General features: G+C 41.0%; 1 protein-coding gene across 1 annotated transcript in view; it reads right to left on the bottom strand.

Annotated features, from left to right (window-relative positions):
* The window catches only part of VPS41 (VPS41 subunit of HOPS complex), a 168745-nt gene that overhangs the window by 109848 nt on the left and 36622 nt on the right, over positions 1-22275 (bottom strand). The window contains exon 4 of the mRNA XM_029926759.1: positions 18719-18796. Within this exon, the coding sequence (XP_029782619.1) occupies positions 18719-18796 (78 nt within the window). The remainder of the gene's footprint in view (positions 1-18718; positions 18797-22275) is intronic.

Raw genomic sequence — 22275 nt, 5'->3', positions numbered from 1 at the left:
CAACAAGCAGAACTACATCAGGTTGAAAAGCTTCTGTATAGCAATGAAATGGTCACCAAAATGAAACAGCAGCCTAAAGACTGGAAGGCAATATTTACAAGCCACATATCTGATAAGAGGTTAATATTCAAAATATATAAGAAATCATACAACTCAACAGCAAGAAAACAATCTGACTTAAAAATGGGCAGAAGACTTGAATTGACATTTCTCCAGAGAAGACCTATAAATGGCCACCAGGTAGTGAAAGGCGCTCACCATCACTCATCACCATGGAAACGCAAATCAAAACCAGAATGAGCTATCATCTCCTACCTGTTACGACAGCTATTCTAAGAGATACCAGATGCCCAGCAAGGATATGGAAAAAAGGGAACCTTAGTGCACTGTTGGTGGGAATGTAAATTGGTACAGTTACTATGGAAAACAGTGTGGGGATTCCTCAAACAATTAACACTAGTACTGCCACATGGTCCAACAATCTCACTGCTGGGTATATGTCCAAAGGAAATGAATCAGGACCTCTAAGAGATCTATACCCCCATGTTCACTGAACAATTATTAATAATAGCCAGAATATGGAAACAACTTTAGTTCCAATGACACATAAAAGGATAAGGAAAATGTGGGGTGTGTGTGTGTGTGTGTGTGTGTGTGTGTGTGTGTGTATAGAACATAATGCATCTGTTAAAAAAAAATCCTGCTGGGGCGCTTGGGTGGCTCAATTGGTTAAGCGTCTGACTGCTGATTTCAGCTCAGGGCATAATCTCCTGGTTCATGGGATCAAGCCCCACATGGGGCTCTGTGCTGACCGTGGAGCCTGCTTAGAATTCTCTCTCTCTCTGCCCCTCTCTCACTTGTGCTTTCTTTCTCTCTCTGAAAATAAAACATTTTTAAAAAACCCTGCTGTTTACAACATCATAGGTAAACCTTGAGGGTATAACACTAAGTGAAATAAGTCATACAGAAAAAGACAAATACTTTATACTCTCACTTGTATGTGGAATCTAAAAACAGCCACAGAAACTTAGTAAACTGGTGGCTGCAGGATTTAGGGCGTGAGGAAACTGGGAGATGTTGGTCAATGGGATGAAGTCACGAGAGAAAGTTTACGGGATCTGAGGTACTGTCGGAGGTATAACTAACAATATTGTGTCATACAGTTGAGAGCTGCTGTGAGACTTAACACCCTCACCATAACAATACCACCAAGTGATAATTCTGCGAGGCCGAAGTGATCCTTACTGTGGCAAATATTCTAAAGTATACGTGTGTATCAGATCATAAGACTCTACATCATAAACTTACATAACATTATACATCAATTACACTGTAATAAAGCATGAATATTTGAAGTCACATATTCTCAAAGTACTAACCTCTTACATAAGCAAAGCTGATCTCTAAGTGAAAAGTAGTTTAAATAACAACTTTAGTTATAACATGGTAATTAAAATGCTGGGCATACTGACAACTATTTTAATGTGACACAATTACTGGTCTGCTCTTTGAGGTAATGTCCACTGTATTCTTAATGCAGGGACTCTGAATTACTCACCCAGCATCATCATTTATTAAAGGTGTTCCTCAGTGACTTCAATCTGGCTGCAGTCTTTTGAGTAGCTTTAGGTTTATCACCGCTTTCCTCTGATGCTGCATATATATATATATATATATACATATATATATATATGATCACCTTAAAACAGAGTACACAGTCTACATTTCCCGATAGCCATAATAAATATTCTACAACTTCCACAAGAATACAGTTGGGTGGGGAAAAAGTAAATTAATTACATGTCTCTAATTTGTCACTTAGACTGAACTTGCATTTTGATGATCAAGGGCTGAAATTCCCTATTAGAAAAACAATGTCCCTAGAAAATGATTTCAACTCTGAAACCTTAACAATAATCTAAAAGAAGTACAAATTTACCCAGGAATGAGAAGAGTGGACAGAAGTTCTCAGGAAGAGTCAATTTGTTGGAAAGGACTTTGTCCATTCATTGTGTCATGAAGGTTTTAACAGGAGCTCAAATTTTCTGCATTTGTAAGAATACTTATAAATGAGCCTTTGAAAGCCACTGAAACATTCCTAAATACTTTAACCTCTTTTTTTAAGTCTATTTGACGGGGTGGTGGGAAGGGGCAGAAAGAGAGACAGAGAGAATCCCAAGCAGGCTCTGCACTGTCAGCATAGAGCCTGATGTGACACTCGAACCCACAAACCGTGAGATCATGACCTGAGCTGAAATCAAGAGTGAGATTCTTAACTAACTGAGCCACCCAGGCACCCCTAAATACTTTAACATTTTAAGAGTATCCTCTAATCAGGAGTTTTAATCACCTCCCCCAGGAGACCACGCTGGATGGGACTTCAATGCTGTAAAGTCACAGCGGCATTTGCAACCTCATCCGACCCTTCAAAGCCCAGGCTACTGCCCCCCCCTGGTGCCAGGCACCCACAGTCCTGGGGCATGGCTCGCCAGGGAAAGGCACAAACATTCACCCCGCTGCTGTGCTCTGCCAGGATGGTGTAACCTCCCAGAGGCAGGAGCACAGAACGGCCTTCCAGCCTGCAGACTTATTACACGGACATCCGCCTGCTAAATCCTAAGAACCTTTAAAAGCACGGTAAGGATTTAGAAGGGATTGTCTCCTAAGAAGCCAGCACGCTGCTGATTCCTGGAGCTGTTTTCCTTTTGCTAAACGTCATCATCTGCCAGTGCCTGCATATCCCCACACACAATGGTGGGAGGCTGGCTTGCACACGACAGGGCCTCACACAGCCCTTCACAAGCTGGGCACCGATTAAGACAGCGCTTTGGTAAAAGGTGAATACCAGGCTTCTGGTCAACTTCTACTATGTATTTATGTAGTCATCTTTCGTTCACCTACCAGCAGCTGTGCCGGATGCCCGGGGAAGACGGTCCTTGCTTTTATGAGGCTTGCAAACCCTTAAGTTCTGTTCAGGTTTAAGACCGTGACCTCCCAGGGGTGCCACAAATGTGCAGTTGTCCTCTGTCCTTGGAGCCCGAGCACATTTTCCCCGGTGCATGCGACGCCCATCTGCTGGGCAATTCAGAGTGGATATTTTGGAGAAGTCTCCATGTGATGCCTTGGGTAGCCATCTACAATACTGAATTCGGCAGCTGAGTGAGGGAAACTTGAGTAGGAAATCTGTCTGAGCAACAGCCTATGAGCCAGCAAAGTTTCTCTTTCCAGTGCCCGTACTAGAAGAACTGCTGAGCGCCTGCTGGCTCCCAGACGCTGCACGCGTTTGTGACGCAACCGTAAAACAATTCGTGTTGCCAGAAAACCACTGTTAGAGGAATAAACATTTCTTACATGCATAAATGACCTGGAAAGAAATACAACGGACAGTTTTGAAACTGGTGAAATACAATGTGTGAAGTAGGATAAGGAAAAAAATATCCGTTCTTACATTGAGTTAATATTCTCCTTACATCTACATGTATCCAACAAAGGAACGAAGGAAGGAGTGACAGAAAAAGGAAAGTGGGGTCAGGGACAGAAATGCAAAGTCGTTTGGGCCTTGCAAGGGAATAATGCAGAAGAAAAATAATAATAAATGCATTTAACAAAAGAGCAACTAAGATTACCAAAAAGCCTACATGATAAAAGGAGGATTAAACAAAAATTGGACCAACAGTGCCTGCCTTCAAGGGGTTTGAGGACAGAGGCTGTGACCGAAGCACTTTGTAACACGCTACGTGAGCATTTAGCACCTTATGTTACAGATCACTATTTACAGTGACTAGCTCCACAACAACCAGACCTGAGAAGAGGGCTGTGTTCTATCATTTCTCTAGATCCCTTGCACATCCTGACAAAAGGTTTACTGAAGGATTAAGAAGCAATCAGTGAATGAACACAAAAAGGGCACACTCTTCTGCGTGAAGCCCTCGAGAAAGCAGTCACGAAGATGGTGGGACACTGGGCATTTCCAAAGGCAAAGATAGGAACACACATTCAAGTAAGAGCCGAAAGACAAAGCTCAGACATGGCGCAGGGCATGGCGAGGAGGGAGACTGTAGCTGAGACAGAGAGAGACTGAGGGCTGAAGAGAGGGGCTCTGTTTTATCCCACATCATCATGGAAGCACCAAGAAGTGTTTTCAGGGAGGGGAGAAGCAAAATCCCAGCACTCCTCTGGGAAGATTACTCGAGCAGCTGTGTGAAGGATGGATTGGGGGACATGAGGCAAGGAGATTGGCTGGGTTTCACTGCGATAACCCAGGGGAGATTCAGTAAGGGCTCTGACCAAGAGCGGTGGATATAAAGAGTGAGCAAGAGAACGAAGAAGCTCAGAAAAGGATCTAGGGGGTATACGAGGTAACGGAGGCACATGAGAGAGGATCAACATCACAGAGATGGAAGTAAACCCCAAGGAGGAGAAGAGGATGGGGCCTCCTGAAGACAGGGTATCCAGCAGGGGCCTGGAAAAGTCTAGTCTTTGCAGTTCAGAGAAGATGGGCTTTTTCCTGGCTGCAGTATGTAGATTCCAAAAGAGACCGTAACTCATCTGGCCCACTCAACCAGCCTGGTAAAGGAACAAGCACTTCTGCAAGGCATGTGGTCTACTTCAAAGGCAGGACCTGCTGGGGGCAGTCTGGTGCTGTCAGGCCATGAAGCCAGGACCCAACAGGGTAGGAGCAGAGCGGTTCCTTCTGTCCCGATGGTAATTCACAACACAGATGTATCATGAGCCAGCTTAAGTTAGTTCACATAATAATTTAGCGTAGAAATAAATACTGATGTTTTACTCCCCAAGTAAATTTGCCTGAAGGGGGACACAACGAATAAGGTATCCTCGGCAAGGGGTCATGGCCCCAAGGTTCCTAGCCTACAGGGTTCTAATGCTACAACTCCAGAAAACAAAATTCAAGTTTTTTCCCTAGAGCACATTGCCCTAAGCATATCATAAGGTTTTTCTATAAGAGTTAATATGACAGAAACGGGGTTATCATCCCTATAACTATATAACTAGAGAAAGAATAAGCATATTACTATTCTTTAAAAGTAGGTCTTAGGGGCATCTGGGTGGCTCAAGTAGGTTAAGCACCAACTTTGCTCAGGTCATGATCTTGCGATTTGTGAGTTCGAGCCCCGCGTGCTGTGCTGATAGCTCAGAGTCTGGAGTCTACCTCAGATCCTGGGTCTCCCCCTCTCTCTGCTCCTCCCCTGCTCACACTCTGTCTCCCTCTCAAGAACAAACACTATAAAAAATTTTTTTACATAAGTCTTAGAGGGCTCCCCCCTAGGCTGGCCAAGTCCTAAGCATCTGCTATCCCAGACCTTGAAGGACAAACTTCATTAACAAACGCAGGTGCAGAAAGCCCGAGAGAGTACAAATCCATGCTGACCACAGAGCTATGTGAACATCTCATCAGGGCCCACAGATAACCCTACATCATTTCTCAACTAGCACATTCATAATACCACTGATGATAAAGAAAATCTGGTAGGAGCAAAGATGTTCTTACTTACTTCTTCTTTCATTTATAATTATAATAACAGCAACAATGCTAATGCATTCTATTTGCCTAAAAACACCATTTGAGAAAGGCTTGGTGCTTCCACGGGTTTGGGGGCAGGGGGAAATCACTTACCTAAAAAAATTAGTACATACAGTTTAAATAACAGAGACCAAGTTATTAATTGGATAGAAAACACCTAACTTACTTTTCAGACAGAAGACGAAAAAGGATCACATGACCTTTCACCAGTGCCGCTGTACTCTCGCTACGGAAACTGTCAGAATGCTCTCCAGTGTAAAAACATTGCTTTGTCAATTTTCCATTGGGGCACTTTCCCAAGTAGATGGTATTCTCTCAACAGTTCTCAACAAGAGCACCTTGTAAACTAAGTTGCCATGTCCCTACACTAAAAAGAAATTCCTGAAGTCAGCTCGCCAGACCTGTGCTGGCAACAGTGTCACAGAGCATCATTACCTAAGTCAGCGTGCTCCTGGAACATCACGGAAGCACACCTATTTGTGACATGTTATAGAAGATACCCAATGGCCCAAAGGATCGAACGGACCAGGCAGCAAAATCAGTCTAAAAATGGAAGTGCTGAGGATGTTTCTTTCCTCTCTTTTTCCATTTTTTCCTTTCCTCTGTCCCTCCCTCTTGTAGGTCTGCATGTCCTATACACCATGAACACTGTTAAAGCCCATCATATAAATAACAGCTCTCTTTCTAAAGTGTCATAAATGCGGGCAATCAGACACTTGGCCTGATCCCATTCCTCATGGTAGTTAATACTGAGCTTTACACCAAATAGTTTACATACAGATCTCAAATAATCCTCAAATGAATCCTACTAACCAGGGGTGAGACTATGCTCTATATTTCAGAGAAAGAAAGTGCAAGAGAGGTTAAATAGCCTGCTAAACTACTGAACGGGGTGCCAAGAACTGAAGTCAGGAGATGGTCCCCATAGCCAGCTGGAAGCCCGCAGCACACCACCTCACTGCCACCTCTGGACCGCAACCTGCCAACTCCAGAGCCTGGCCAGCCTCCCTTCTGCTGGACATTACTGCCCTGTCAGCCTTCAGGTCCAACCACCCCATCAACGCTTTTTCTACAGTTGTTCTGGGGTAGCTGCGTTTCCAATAATGTAACCGAGTCAAAACTTTCAGGGGAAAGAAAATGAGAAACTGGTAGGCTGAGAGGGTAGGAAATTTTTGTATATAGATTTTGTTCCTGGCAAGGGAACAACAGCAGACTCCATCTTGATACCAAGGAATAAATCCTTCTCATAGTACAGTGAAGATTTTTTTCTTGAGAAGAACAGAAAGTTAAATGTGAGAAGGAAAACCTTACACCCAGAGGGACAGCTTTATGACTCTCCAAAGACTCAAATTTTTCTCCCCAAAGACATAAAAACACAAACTCTAAATGAGAAGATTAATATATTTGTTGCAATCAGATAAAAAAGCTTCTGAACTGAAATACCACAAAGGTGGAATTAAAAGATAAAGATGGGGGGCCTGGGTGGCTCAGTCAGTTATGCATCTGACTCTTGGTTTCAGCTCAGGTCATAATCTCATGGTTTTGTAAGTTCGAGCCCCACATCGGCTCTGAGCTGACGGTGCAGAGCCTGCTTGGGATTCTCGCTCTCCGTCTCTCTCCCCCCTTCCCCTACTCACGCTGTCTCGGTCTCTCTCAAAATAAATAAATACTTAAAATTTTTTTTTTATTTTAAAAGATAAGGATAAACCGTAGACTCGAAGGCATCTGTCCCTGTTTCAGGCAAGATGTGTCCAGACTCTCTTGACTGCCACTAAAGGAGGTCATTCCCGGGACCATCTCCAGTGTCTGTGTCTGGTATTCAGCAGACTTTCAAATGTTTTGTTGAACTGAGGAGTGTAAAATGGTATCTTATGGTTGAGATAATGTCCCATTTTCCTGATTATCCCAGGAGTACTAGAGAAATTGGGGGTCTTTTCATGTGGTTCCTGGAGATATCTGGGCTTCTGCATCTGCGAACTTCCTGTTCATCTGTTTGTCCAGTTTCTTTCGGGGGTTGTGTGTTTTCCTTATTGATCTGTAAGAGCTCGTTGTAGAAGCAATATTTGAACAAAAATATGTAATTAAAATAGGCTGTAAACACCTTATGATTACAGGTTTTATAGAACTTAAATCAAAACAAGTGAATGAACAAAAACCATAAAGTTCAGATTTACAGTATTAATGGAGAGTGAAAATGAACATTGTCCTAAAAGCAAGTCATCAGTATTTCATTTGATAGAAAGATTTATTGGCAAGTGTTAGATCTGACTTGCTGGTGACTTCGGATTTTGAGCCAACATATGATCCTTCCTGATCAATGTTGTTATTTTTCCTTGTAAACGGTGAACTTTTTAATTACAAATCAATTTAGAACTTTACACCGATACCAATGAAGTATATGAACTAACAATTCTCAAAAGAGTAAACAGCCTCATTAGTAACCAGAAAAATACAAAGTAAATCAATACGTTCCCATTTTCTGGAAATCTACGTGGCAGAGAATTTCTGAAGATTACAGCAGCATATTCTCATACAGGGCTGCAGGGAGTAGTTTGGTATCATCTAAGTACACTAAAATGCAGCAATCTACAGAAAAACCTTAAACGTGTTTACAGTCTGAACTAGTGATTTCACCCCAAAGGATGTGTTCAAAGGAAAGAATCGGTCACTAGCCTCCTCAGCCCACCCCAGGATCACTCCTAGATTGAGCACAGTTCACTAAGTGTATAAGACATTGGGGAGTTGGTTCCTGGACGGCTCCTGGCAGTAACAAACCAGCTTTTTACTTTAAGAAACTGATTCTAGGGGCACCTGGGTGGCTTAGTCGGTTAAGTATCTGACTTCGGCTCAGGTCATGATCTCACAGTCTGTGGGTTCGAGCCCCGCATCCAGCTGTGTGCTGACATCTCAGAGCCTGGAGCCTGCTTCAGATTCTGTATCTCCCTCTCCCTCTCTCTCTGCTCCTCTCTCTCTCTCTCTCTCTCTCTCTCTCTCAAAATAAAATAAAGACATAAAAATTTTTAAGAAAAAAAAAGAAACCGATTCTATTAAGAGCAGATTAACCCTTTCCCCCATCCAGTTCCTACTTCTAACTCAGGCCTGACGGGAGTATCCTATTAAAACACCTGTAGCATCAGCTCCAGGCCCGTCAAAGCCCTTCCTGGCAGGTTTTTGCCAAAGTTTCTGAAGGAGTCCTAGCTCACTTATGAGGATTAGTGACATTAGTCTTGGACTGTGGGCTGACCATGAGGCCCACTAGATGAAAAGAACTGATCCCAAAGATGGTGCCGTAAGACAGTGTCTGAGCCTGGTGTCCCCACTTCAACTTGACTTCCAACAGGAGCCGGTAAATCCCTCTGTTGTTTAAGCCTGGCTGAGCTGGGTTTCCATCACTGGGCAACCAAAGTGCCCTGATAGATTAATTTCTTTTCCACTAAAGTAAAATGGAATTTGATTTTTAGACTACCTTGCTACCTCAAAGGGCATTTAATACTCTGAGATAAAACTCTTCTAAAAAAAATTAACAAAATTAGGGCAGACTTTCCACTAACTAGGAAGATGTACCCCAACAAGACAGCACATTCCATTACTTCAAACAAGTCCGTTTTATCCTACATCAAATCCTTACCTATCCAGTGAGTCCACTCTGTTACTATATCATTTCTATAAAAGGTGATAACTCCCCTAAAAAGGAATATGCAACACAGAACATGTGTTACTTATGCAAATAAAACCGAAACAGGAAAAACATAGTATTGGTAGAATTCTTCTACCTCTCATGAATAAACTACACTTTGGGTATTCTCCCACAGCCACATTTCATTGATCAGAAATAAGAGTAAGTTACATAAAAATTTATAAAAGTTGGGGCCCCTGGGTGGCTCAACTGGTTAAGTTTCAGACTTTTCTCAGGCCGTGATCTTGCAGTTCGTGAGTTCGAGCCCCACTGTCGGGCCCTGTGCTGACAGCTCAGAGCCTGGAGCCTGCTTCGAATTCTAGGTCTCCCTCCCTCTGTTTCTCCTCTGCTTCTGCTCTCTCTCTCTCAAAAATAAACATTAAAAAATAATAACAAAAAAAATAAAAATTTGTAAAAGAAAGGTTGTTTTTTCTTTACTCAATTTAAAGAAAAGCCAAAGCAGCTAATTATGAGATAATCAAGACCCTGTTCTATATGGTGCCATTTATACTATCAAGCACCTTAACACACACCCAACAATTTGGGGTTGCATAAATGGAAATTAAAAAATTTTGTTACCTAAACATTACTTCTTAGAAACATATTATTCCATTTTTTCTGTAGCTTGTCTTTTTACTGTTGTTTGTTAATAGCTTTACAAAGATACAATTGACATCAATTGACATACAATAAACTGCACATATTTAAAATGTAAATTTGAGCAGTCTGGACATGTATATGAACTCATAAAACTTCACCAAAATCCATGTAATGAATATATCAGGTTTGAAAGTTTTCTCACGCCACTTTAGAAGCCCTCTGCCTATCTCAAAGCAATCACTGATCTGTTTTTTTCCTCCACTATAGACTTTGTATGCATTTTCCAGCATTTTATATATAATAGGAAGGCTTTTGAGTATTGATTCCTTACACTTGACAGGATAGATCTGAAATTTATCCATGTTATACAGCAGGTATCAGTAGTTCCTTTTCACTGATAAGTAGAATGCCACTGTATGGGTACACCACGTTGTTTATCCATTCCCCTGGAGGTGGACATACAGATGCATTCCACCATAGGGCTAGGAAAAATAAAACTGATATGAACATTCATGTACAAGTCATTGTACAAGCACATGCTTCCATTTCCTCAGGAGAAAAGGACTAGATCGCGTGGTAGGCATATGTTTAGTGTTTTCGAAAACTGCTAAACCCTTTTCCAAAACAGTTATAAATGTTTTCCATTTCCACCAGTGATGTATGCACATTCCAGTTTTTCTACATGGCTTACCAGGTGAGTCTTTGTCTAGTTCCCCATTCTGTAAGAGGTTGTTAATGGTATTATCCCACTGTATTTACTTTTAATGAGAATATTTTTTCCTTGCTACCAATTAAACTAACAACATATAAAGTGTTAAGAGCTAATAGCTGTCCCAGAAGTAATAACTTTCTTCTTACTGGAGGTGTAAAATAATGACTGAAGAAGCAAAGGACAAGAACACTTTTGAAGAATCTCACATCTTGGGTGGGGAGATGAACAAAATATCCTGTAGGTTCCTAATTATCACAATATACCATGATCGTGTCAAGTGAAAACTACCTGGGAATTTTAGGCCAATAAATAATTTCTCAAGAAGGCTAAAAAAACAAAGCTCTTCAAACAGAAAATGAGAGCTTGTTTAAGGAAAAAGTCATATCCCATCAACAAAATAGAAATTTTTTGTTACTGAATTATACACAGACACGCACACCTTACCCATATAGAAGCCCCTGCCTCCTGGTCCAGGACATCTGATTTAGCAACACTGTAATGGTTTCATTTAGTTTCCTAAACACATTCAGTTCCAAAGCCAGTCACCGTGAAGACACTCTCGTGAAAACACTGTCTTTCCCCTTTGGTCCTTCTCCTAAACCTGCTAAAAAAAGGCTCTCCTGTTGCATCTCACCATTCTTCCCTTTCCATTCTCCGATTCTCAAGGCTACTAGTGGAAAAAAAATAAGCCTAAATGATAAAAAGGCTGTGGAAATCTCCTTTCAGAGTCCGTTTTGTATGTAGTTGCATCGCTCTGTCCAGCCCCACTCCAACAATCAAAATATGCTCACTACCCTTCAAAATTCATCTCAAATTTTCTCTTTCTCCCACCTACAAAGTTAATCACAGCTCTGAGTCTCCACATTATTTATAATCCTTTCAGTGTGCTCACTTTGCAACACATGCCTGACCCCCAAAGAAGGAAGCCCCAGAGCAGAGGGTCCCCTGTACTGCAGAATAGAACTCAAAGGTTTTCTGCCAGGCCCCAACCTACCACCCAGTTCAGACTCATTTTCGAGAAGTTAAAATCACTGCAACCCTGACTTTGAAATGTGTGAAGTGCCAGGGCGACTCCATTTGGTGAAGAAATACTTTAAACTTCAGCTACTTAAGAGGTATTTGCCCAAATGTAGTTACCACTAAAAAGTCATATAATTTTCTGTAAGCATAATGCTTTAATTACTTCCACATGATGTTGAATATGTTTTCTTAGCCACCTCTCAGCACAGATGCTACCAAAGTTACCAAGATACTATAAATAATCCACAACCTGGAGAGGATTTAATACAAAAAGACAGAAAATTGGAAATATGGTTTTCCTTGGAGTCCATTAGAATGATTTCCACTTAAGTAATTCTCAACTCATTTGACACATTTCTTATCATTCAAAATGCTGAGTCCAAATATAGAAGGCAGATTCTTTAAACACCTAAGAATCTGAGACCTGTCAATCAGTCTTAGGTTATCACGGATACGTTTCAGCCAACAATGTACCACTCTGATAATATCAAGAGATACAAGCCATGCTTCCCAAGTAATGATGCCACATCTGGAAGACCATACTAGAGATGGGATTTCTGTGAGGTGGATAAGCACCATGAGACCAAGAGGAGAGCAGAATTTCTTTGTTCAGTAATAGCTTATATTTTTCAATTGGCTCGAAGATTCTTTTAATCAATAGTCAGGCCAATATCATCCTGGCCACATTATGATTGAGCCTAAAGTATCGGTATTAACTCTCAGAGGAATGGTCATACCCATACGATTTCCCATAATGTACACACACACCTCCGGATGTAACAAAGGAAGGTGTAAAAATCTCCTGATTATCTGAAAAGCAGTCCACATACAAACTATTTTACAGATTTGGAACTATCAGAGTTCAGCCAACTTGTATCAATCGCTATTTACCAGTTTTTAGGCTGAGCATCAAGGATGCACGGGTAAACTGCACACAGAAACTGCCCTCAGGAAACTCATATTCTATTCTAATACTAGAATATTACCATTCTATTCTCATAATCTCAACACAAGTACTGGATGTTCAAGAAGTGGCAAAAACACAGAGGAGGAAGAGGAGATCAAACCACAATAAGGATAAAAGGCATTTGTGAATATAAAACCGCAGTCTAAGAAGCTGACAGGAACTCTAAGTTTCCAGGATTAGATGCACAAAGAGAGGAGAGTGGAGGGAAGCATTTAATTTCCTGAAATGGGAAATACAGATGGATGACCTTGCAAACACTTAGGTCTCAACACAGAGGAAAGAGGAAAAGGAGTGGATGTGTATCAGAGCTGAGCTCCCCTGAGCCTGAGAAAGCAGAAGGCCAGGGCAGGGTGTGCAGTGTCAAAGATGGCTGTGCCCCAAAGTCCAGAGAGAGAAATGAAACCATGCTCATTCACAGGCCAGGAGCACCTCAAAGTCCGGTAGGGGAAAGGACCTGATCGGAAGGTCTGTATATGTGACGGAGGCCTAGGATAACCCAGAGAAGCAAGAACAGAGGCAGGGAAGACAAAACCAAAGTGGCTAAAGCCCAGTTTCCTTCAGGCTTCCTTACCGGGCACCGTTTGTATCTAGAACGAGCTAAGTGTCCTCAGCTTCTAAACTTTGATGGCTTTCTGAATTACCCGTAGCAACTAGGAAAAATCTGAGTATATGTCAACCATGTGGTAAGTACTATAAAAAGAGTTACTTTTTAAGAGTAGAAGGTTCACATCTCAATATAAAAAGTCCTAATCATAAATCCAAATGGGGAGCAGGGGTTGGAAAGTACACAGGCAAGCAGAGTTCTGCCTCCCAGAGACCCTCATGAGAGGTTAAGGACGGACAGATAAATAACCAGTTTTGTGGGTATGTTTCAAGATGATACTATCAGCCAATATATCCTTACCGGGTACTAAACAGTCCCAAAGGAAAAAGTGAGGAAGAGAAGGAAAAGAGAGGCATAGCAGAGGACACAGCCCCTGATCTCCTAAGCCTTAAATATATATATATATGAATGTGAAGCTGGACTGACCCTCTGAGGGGCTAACAGTACAAATAAAGCAGGAATAACACAGGAGTTTAGAGTGAGGGGACAACCCTCAGGACAACAATCTAGGGCAAGCACATTACAGAAAGAATGGAACTAGTGAAAGAAGGGCATTCCAGAAAGAGGTGATAAAAGGCTGGAAGCAAGCATGCATGTCTAAGATAATACTCAGAAAACAGTCAGTGGATCAGAATGACGAGGAGAAAAACTCACACAAAAATCACAACGGTAGGTTTGGCCATATGACCAAACCAGGGTCTTGAGTGTTCAGCTAGAGTAAGAAGTCTACCCAGGAAGTCAGGAGGAGCCTCTAGTGTTCTCAGAGGCAGTGAGGAGACGGATGGAGGTGGGGTTGGGGGGCGGGGGGGGAACCCCTAGTAGAAGGGATGTTAAGATACCGACCCATGACGGTACTTAAGGTTTGATAGAGATCTGGGATTTTATTTTATTTAACCTCATATGAACACAAGGAAATACAAAAGATTAGCTGTAGGAAATACAACATGTCATTTAATCCTAAATAAAAAACAGGAATAGAAACATCAATAGACTGCTATCAGGAGTTCAGGGAGAATCCTGAACCCACCTCGTAAGATTTAGTTCAAAAACTTGGTATTTATCATAATATAAAATGCCCAATAAGCCGCTGCTCTGTTTTGTTTTCTCATCCTTTTCCTTTTGTAACCATCAACATTACAGGTATTTATCGGTGGTTTCCCGCCACGGCACCATGACAGCAAAGCTAGGTGTTTTCTATCTCAAGCAAAGGAAGAAAAACACATAAAGCTAAACAGGAGAATTTTAGGTCCGGTCAGTGGAATTCTCTGCTCTCCCTCTAGCACACTTAAAAGAACAGAGACTTAACACATACAGAATATTGCTCCAAAATAGTTTGCTCATTGTTTCCAACTTAGTAAGCCTTAACATTAATCTGCTTTAATGAAAGCAGAAGCTATTAGGGAGAAAGTAACTATGATGATTTAATGGCATTATATGGGCATAAATACCATGTGGAAATTTCAAAGGTCTTTGAGATCCTCTAAGAATTTTGAAGTCAGATATCATACACCATGTGAGCATTCAGACAATCATTATTCAAGGGAATATGGGCCTGATCTATATTAAAGGCAATTTTCTTAGCAACCAGAGCACTTTTATAGGAGAAGTGAGGCCTATTTTCATTTTACTCTGGGAGTTAAGAAGTGAACTTTATTAAGTCTGAATTAACATGAAGTTATATGTAGAAATAACCTCTAAAAACCACATATGTGGTTAAAACAGTAACTAATGTATCTAAATATTATTTTAAGTGTTCTGAAATCTCAATAACAACATGCAAAATAAAGTAGCCCTTCAGTGGTCTTCAGTCTCCACCAACAAACAGTCATAGATGGCAGGGTAGCATAGAATCCTCTCTACCTATGCTTTTATGTAATTCTAGAATATACAGCAGGAGGCAGGATCCCCTCATGTGAAGATCCCTGGAACAACTTAAATTTACTGGTATCTAGAACTAAGGAAAACAAGGGTTGCTTCAACAGACAAAGAAAGGATAATGTGAGTTTTGCTCAAGGTCAAAGATGCAGACAAGTGTATAGGTATTCCTGTGTGTGTGTGTGTGTGTTATGGAGGTATAACTCATATGGACTAAAAAGCACGAACCTCAGGAATATAGTTCAGTGATCTTTACCTGTCTATATATATATAGGAAACCATCATGATAGAGCTTATCAGTTTTCCAGATGATTCTCCTATGCACTCTCCCAGGTCAAATAACACTTGACTTCTAGCATCACAGGTCAGTTTCACCTTTTCTTGACCATCACATAAAAGAAATCCTACAACACATACATATTTGTGTCTGGTTTCTTTAGCCAAACGTTAAATATGTGCAATTCATGTATGTTGTTACATTTATAGACAGTCTGTTCTTTTTAAGTACTCTGAATCTACCACAATTTACTTATCTATTCTACTACTGATGAATATTTAGGTTGTTTCTAGTTTGGAGCTATTATGAATTGAGCTACATAAGTCTTCTATAAATGTGTGCGCGTGTGTGTGTGTGAACAGAAGTGTTGCATTCAGTTGTCATGAATATATACCTTCAAGTGGAACTGCAGAGAAATACCTTTCTTCAACATACAGAAAGATTTATTTAGTTATTTTCTTTTAGATCATATGTATTTAAAGTAAAGTTAGACTTCCAGAGCCATTATTCCATTCCAGCTCATATAGCACACAGTCACTTGGGAAACTTTGTGAGAGGGTGCTCCATGCCCCCACCACCCTGCCTAACAAAACTACTGCAATGAAGACTATAAATGCAGTGAATGGAGTAAAGAGATCTTTCTTGAGAAGATAAATGTTATGCAAACATGGGGGATTATTATTTTCTCTAATTCTAATTTGTCTAAATTATTCTCACTTAGAATAGAAAACTAAAGTCAAGAGTGTTTACTCATTAATTTTTTGTTCACTCTTGCTGCATTTCTAATGAAGAAGAAACTTTTGGATTAAAACAGCAATCATTAGAAGAAAATGGGCAAATTCAAGTCATCATAGTATTTTTAGAACTGAAAGAATCCTTTTATAAAAAGGAGTGACACAGGAGTGCCTGGGTGGCTCAGTCAGTTGAGTGTCCAACTCTTGCTTCTGGCTCATGGCATGATCTCAGGGATAATGGGTTCTGTACTGACAGCACAGAGCCTGCTTGGGATTCTCTCCCTCTCACTCTACCCGTCTCCTGCTCATGTACACACACATATTCCCCCTCTCAAAATAACTTTAAAAAAGTGATACAGAGACCCACAAAGCAATCACATCATCAGAAACAGGAAAACAAAACGTTTTAACAAAACACTGATGAAAAGCTATACATTAAGGTTCTATTCAAAAGTGGACATAAGAAACTTGTCACCTGAAAGTTGTATGCCCTCTACGGTAATGATCATGAAGAAGCCAGGGTCTCATGAAAAACCTTAATTTGAGAAAATAAAATATCACCAAACCATCTTCCCCTCCTTGGAAAAAAAAAATAAAGGCAGGCAGGGGGACAGGGTTCTGGAGAATTTCATTTTTGAATACATCATATGGGAAGATTAAAAAACAAAATGAAAGGAGGGGTGGGCAAATTTAGAGATGACCCCATAAATTACCTGAAAGAGGATGCAGGGTATGCTGGATACAACTGACATGAGAGAAGACCTAAGTGTAGGCTTATACTGAGTAGACACAGGACTGACTGAATAAGTGAACAAACAGGTGAATAAACTCCTACAATATTTTCCTTGGTTTCTCTTCTGGCAACTGAACCAGCAGGTATGTCCATAAACCTCAGCAACCAAGAACTTCAATTTCTTTCTCTTTAATCTTTATTTCAAGAGACAGAGACAGAGAGAGAAGCCCAAGCTCCTCCACTGACAGCACAGAGCATGATGAGAGGCTCAAATCCCTGAACAGGGAGATCATGACCTGAGCCCAAATGGAGTCACACGCTTAACTGACTGAGCCACCCAGGCACCCCAAGGACCACAATTTCTACGCAATATTTAAAAGACTGATTTGGAAGCAGAGGGTCAGATATTCATCAAACTGGAGCAGGAGGGTCAAGAGACCAGACAGGTGGAATTTTTTTGTTGTTTTTTGTTTTGTTTGTGTTCGCTTTAGTTTTATAGGTGAGGAGATACAGGTAACATGACAAAAAAGAGCTCTCCCCCAGCACCAGCTACACACTTTAATGGGTAGCAATTGAAAGAATAGATGTTTAAGTCACCAAGATGGGTGTCCAGGAGGTACATGGAGAATCAAAAATATATTCCTCTGGTCTGAAAGATGCTGAAGCAAAACCAGAACCCACAATTTGATACGTATTAGTATCATTAGTGCACATAACTATTAGTATCATTAAGTCCCTTTTGTGGACTATTCCAAAGAATCCATCGACATTCAGTAGTTCAATGTCTTTTACATAAAACAAAGGAACCTACTCCTTTCAGACACAATGTGCCAAAATCAAAAACTGTGGTCTCCTTTATAAACTATGCCAATCTTTCAACAGGTGCTGATGCAGTCTTCCATAAAGGGATACCTGCTCCTTAAAACGAGCACCCTGTTCACCCAAAATGTTCACGTTCACAGAGAAGTGTGGACGCTCTTGAAACTTTCAAGGTAGATCTCAAACACCAAAAATCCAGCTTCAAATTCAACATTTCCTTCATCCTCAGTGATTCCAAATCACAATTAATAAATTAAAAAGTCTAGCTCTTCACTATCAATATAATCCCCTCGGAGACCAGCCATCCAAACAGTCACATAAAATATTTGCTGTATGTATCTAGGAGAGATATCCTGAACCACCAAGGTGATCAGTCAGTCTTCAGTTACATCTGGCATCTAGAGAAGGTGGTGGGACACAGGCTTACAACTGACCAAATGAGGGGACTTCACAGTTTAAGGAAGTATGTAAATTATGTAAATTAGGACCAGCATTCACTGATAAAAGCAATGTTTTTCTTTTAATCAAGATTCGTCTAGCTATTCCTTACTGTTCTAACTTAAAATTAATACACAGAAATATTTCAAAACATTTAAAGCCAAATCGATGACTAGAATCCACTCAAAAATTACAATTCAATGGATTTACAAAAATTTTTAAATGGAGTTTATATATAAAAGATAGTCAAAATATAAAAAATATGTATATATACAGACCTCTTTCCTTTTATGTTCACCTTTATAATTTTCAGCATGTACTGGAAAATTCAGAGTGACATTTAAGCATCCTGACTTAATTGATAGAGACCCTTTCTTTACACCATTACAATATGCTGCTAAAACTAATACTGGGGCGCCTGGGTGGCTCAGTCGGTTAAGCCTCCAACTTCGGCTCAGGTCACATCTCACGTTCGTGGGTTCGAGCCCCGCGTCAGGCTCTGTGCTGACAGCTAGCTCAGAGCCTGGAGCCTGCTTCCGGTTCTGTGTCTCCTTCTCTCTCTGCCCCTCCCCCTCTCACGCTCTGTCTCTATCAAAAAGAAATAAAACATTTAAAAAAATCTTTAAAAAAATAAAAAATAAAAAAAATAAAACTAATACTATAAAGCATAACATTTCAGCATGAAGTTTCGTTCATACATGAGTTTATGCTGTATACTTACTACATCAAACTTCTGGGTGATGTTCCCTTGGACATCGAGCAAATAAACCTTGCCGTAATGTGTGCCCAGTGCCAAAAACTGCAAGGAGAACAGAGGGGTGAGTTTATTAGCCCATGAATGGACATTTGGTAATGGAACCATTGTCAAAGTCGACACTCTGAGTACGTAAGTGAGCTGCAGCGCCTCGGAACATGCGTACGCCTTGGAGAAGGCTGGTTTCCAGCTTCGGGGAAAGAAGAGAGCAGGCTGCCTTTCCTGGAGAAGTGCATGCTGCCTGTCAGAACGCCTCATGAGGACCCTCCTCTATGAACAACTAACGGTGTGCATGCAGTCGGTGCACAATGCCTGGTGGACAGAAGCGGCAAATCCACATGCAGCTGGGAAAGCTCGACCAGCCTACAGGCGAGCTCCAATTCAAAAGGGAATGATGAGACCCCCCTTCACTGATGGCAAATGTGTAAATCTGCACTATCGTGTATATTTAACAAATATACATACACATGTGCACAACCAACCAAGTATTTTTTTTGAGGAAGCAAATTCTGAGTCATGTTGGGAGACGGAAAAGCTCAGAATCATTTACATCCTCAGAAGCAAGAGATGCTCTATAAAAGTTTGTGGGGAACACTGACTGCAGATGTTTATATTCTAATGCAAAAGAGAATCCTTTTCAGTCACGAAATTAAGAGCTGAGCTACATATTCAGTTTATGATAGGAAATAGTTCTTGACTCCCACCGGTCCTTTCATTCTTTGAACTAACCCTAAACAAACCTGAAGAAACTGAGGACTACCCGAAATAGGACAGGAGATTTTTTTTCTTCCGTTTTACTTCCCTCACCATTACTCAAATTCTAGGTCTTTCATTGCATGGGAGCATGCTTCGTTGCAACCTATAATGAAATGCTGAAATTTACAGGCGCTGCGAAGCATTTTAGTCAAGCAGCACAATCTTTAGGAGAAATAACCTTACAGAATGTCAAGGTTTAAAAGGATTTTATCAAAATGGAATTGCTGAAAATGAAATTTCAACCTGGGCACTTAAAATATGAAGCTACATTAAAGAGAAGTCACAAAAAGGGAGAGAAGGGGCTTATTAGAAATGCATCCCCTGCAATGCCTTTCACTCCTGCAAGGTTGCCATTTTTTTTTTCCAGGAAGAAAAAAGTCCCCCGGGTAAAAAAATCAATACTGGTTAATAAAACATCAGGTGTGCAAACATAACTAGGTAGGACGATTCGGCCGCGCACGCCTGCCTGAATGCACCAGGTGCTGTGCCGAGTCCACATCCGGGGCAGACAGCAAGCCTGCTGGAAGCGAGATGCGGGGGCCCTGCAAACGAAGGGGCAAGAGGTAATTCTAGGGGGAAATTAGTCTGAATATTTAAACCAAGCTGGGACATTGCCTCCAAAGCACAAGAACATTCGAATCAGAAACAGAGGACTCAGATGGCTCAGATGATTGTAATTTTTTCTCCGCAGTGACACTGACAGTATTTGAATAGAAGAAAAAACCCACACACTATTAAGCTAAAAACAAATACTCCCACTTCAGTCTCCAGTGGTCTGTGGTAAAACAATGAGTCTTAAAAGCTCACCGGCCCCAAGTACTGGACGGTATTGATCCTCCTCATTAATACTTTATTTAGTTTGTTAGAAAACTAAGGGGGCTTGGATCCTTAAAATGCTTTAATCCTGGGTGATTCTGCAACAGTGCTATAGAGGCCATTCGTGAATTTCAGTTGTACTTGATTGTATCATAAGTTTTACAGGTCCTACGCAGAGCACCCAAATATTAATTCCTTCCCTTTTTCCTTCTTTCAAAATTGCTAGTTTCATTCATTAAATATTTAAGATAGAAAGAAAATATAATTATTTTGATTTTACAGGTTCAACCTGAAACCATAATTACTTTGAACACTTGTGAACAAAAATGCAGCAGTTTCTAGACAAGCTACCTTTTGTTTACTAAAAACATTTCATCATTTGGATTACATCAATTGTTGTGGTTGCCTCTTAGAAATAAATACTTTATGTGTCCTTAAAAAAAGAGTTCAATAAAACTGTATAGTCTTAGAAAATCTATTTAACTACCGACATTTTTGAGGAGTCATGCTTTCCCTGGCTAATGCTTCGGACTATTCAACTAGAAAACAATGCACAATTGGCCACAAGTCACAAAGATAAACACAAATCCTTTAAATGTGATTCTTTCCAGGAGCACCTTGGTGGCTCAGTCAGCTAAGGATCCGACTTCGGCTCAAGGTTCATGAGTTTGAGCCCTGCATCGGGCTCTGTGCTGACGGCTCAGAGCCTGGAGCCTCCTTCAGAGTCCTTGTCTCCCTCTCTCTCATTCCCCCCAGCTCATGCTCTGTCTCTTTTAAAAACATTAAAAACAAATTTTTTAATGTGATTTTTTCCAGCCATGAAAAGCCTTGAGCTGTTATAACTATTTTTTCTTAACCTGAGAGCACTTTAAATCCAGGATGAGCAAAGGATAAGCAAAATTTATTTAGCTCCTTCCATATTTAAGTATAGAAACCTGACTCCTTTTATAAACTAGCAGACTGGGCATCCAATTCTTCTGACCCATCCCATCCCCTGGGCATAACTGCTTAACTGCTTTTACACTGAGTGAGGGGACTTTGTGGAAGTAAACACGCAGAGGATAAGCAGTGCCTCAGATACGGCGAAGGAAATAGGAAGGAGCCCATTTCATACGTGGTCAGCTGTATACGATCATCTGTGTGTCGTACAGCGTTTCATAGTATTCGAAATATTAGGGCAGGGAGTACCTCTAACTCCACATGAGAAAGAAGTCCCAGGAGTTGAGAGGACCTCCCTGGAAACGGCCAATCAGTGGCAGAGTTAGGGCCAGAATTAAGAGCCAAAACTGCAGATCCTCTGCCCCCTCGCTCTCTGCCCCTCCCCCTCTTGCAAGCGTTCTCAAGAAGAAATAAAACATTAAAAAAGAAAAGAAAGGCTAGGAGGATGAGGAAACCCTAATCTGCCTCATCTGTGGAGGCCACAGGGAAGAAGAGGACAGAGCCTCAAACCACTGAGCCTCCAATACTCTACTCAGAACACATTGTGTTTTGGTCCAAGAATAGGCAAAGGGTGCTGCATGGTACTTAGCCTGGACTCACAAAGCTGGTGGGGGCTTTGCCAGGGCAGAGCCCAGATGTGGAACGTACTAATCCGTAAAATACGTAAGTAATCATTTGGGGCCTGTCTAATGATTCCTAACACCTCCAATACTAGGTCTTCTCCCGCCATGAAAGAACTGAGTGTTACATGATTTCCAGTCTTAACACTTCCCAACTCTACTACTTATGAAGAATTTAAAGTGATAGAGCTTCCAAGAACTACTTGCTAGGAATCTTCCACATCTATCTAAATTCTACTTAATACACCCTTGCAGTGGTGTGTGTGTGTGTGTGTGTGTGTGTGTGTGTGTGTGTGTAGGTATCATGTTTTTGGCTGCCGTTTTCATTTTTCTGTTGGAAAGGAAGAAAAAAGAAAGAGTGGGAGGGAGACAACAATACTGAGAAAAGCTACC

This window comes from Suricata suricatta, chromosome 2, assembly GCF_006229205.1.
Source record: "Suricata suricatta isolate VVHF042 chromosome 2, meerkat_22Aug2017_6uvM2_HiC, whole genome shotgun sequence".
NCBI classification, from domain to species: Eukaryota; Metazoa; Chordata; class Mammalia; order Carnivora; family Herpestidae; genus Suricata; species Suricata suricatta.
Note: the sequence above shows the minus strand (reverse complement) of the source record. Positions and strands in the feature narration are given on the sequence as shown.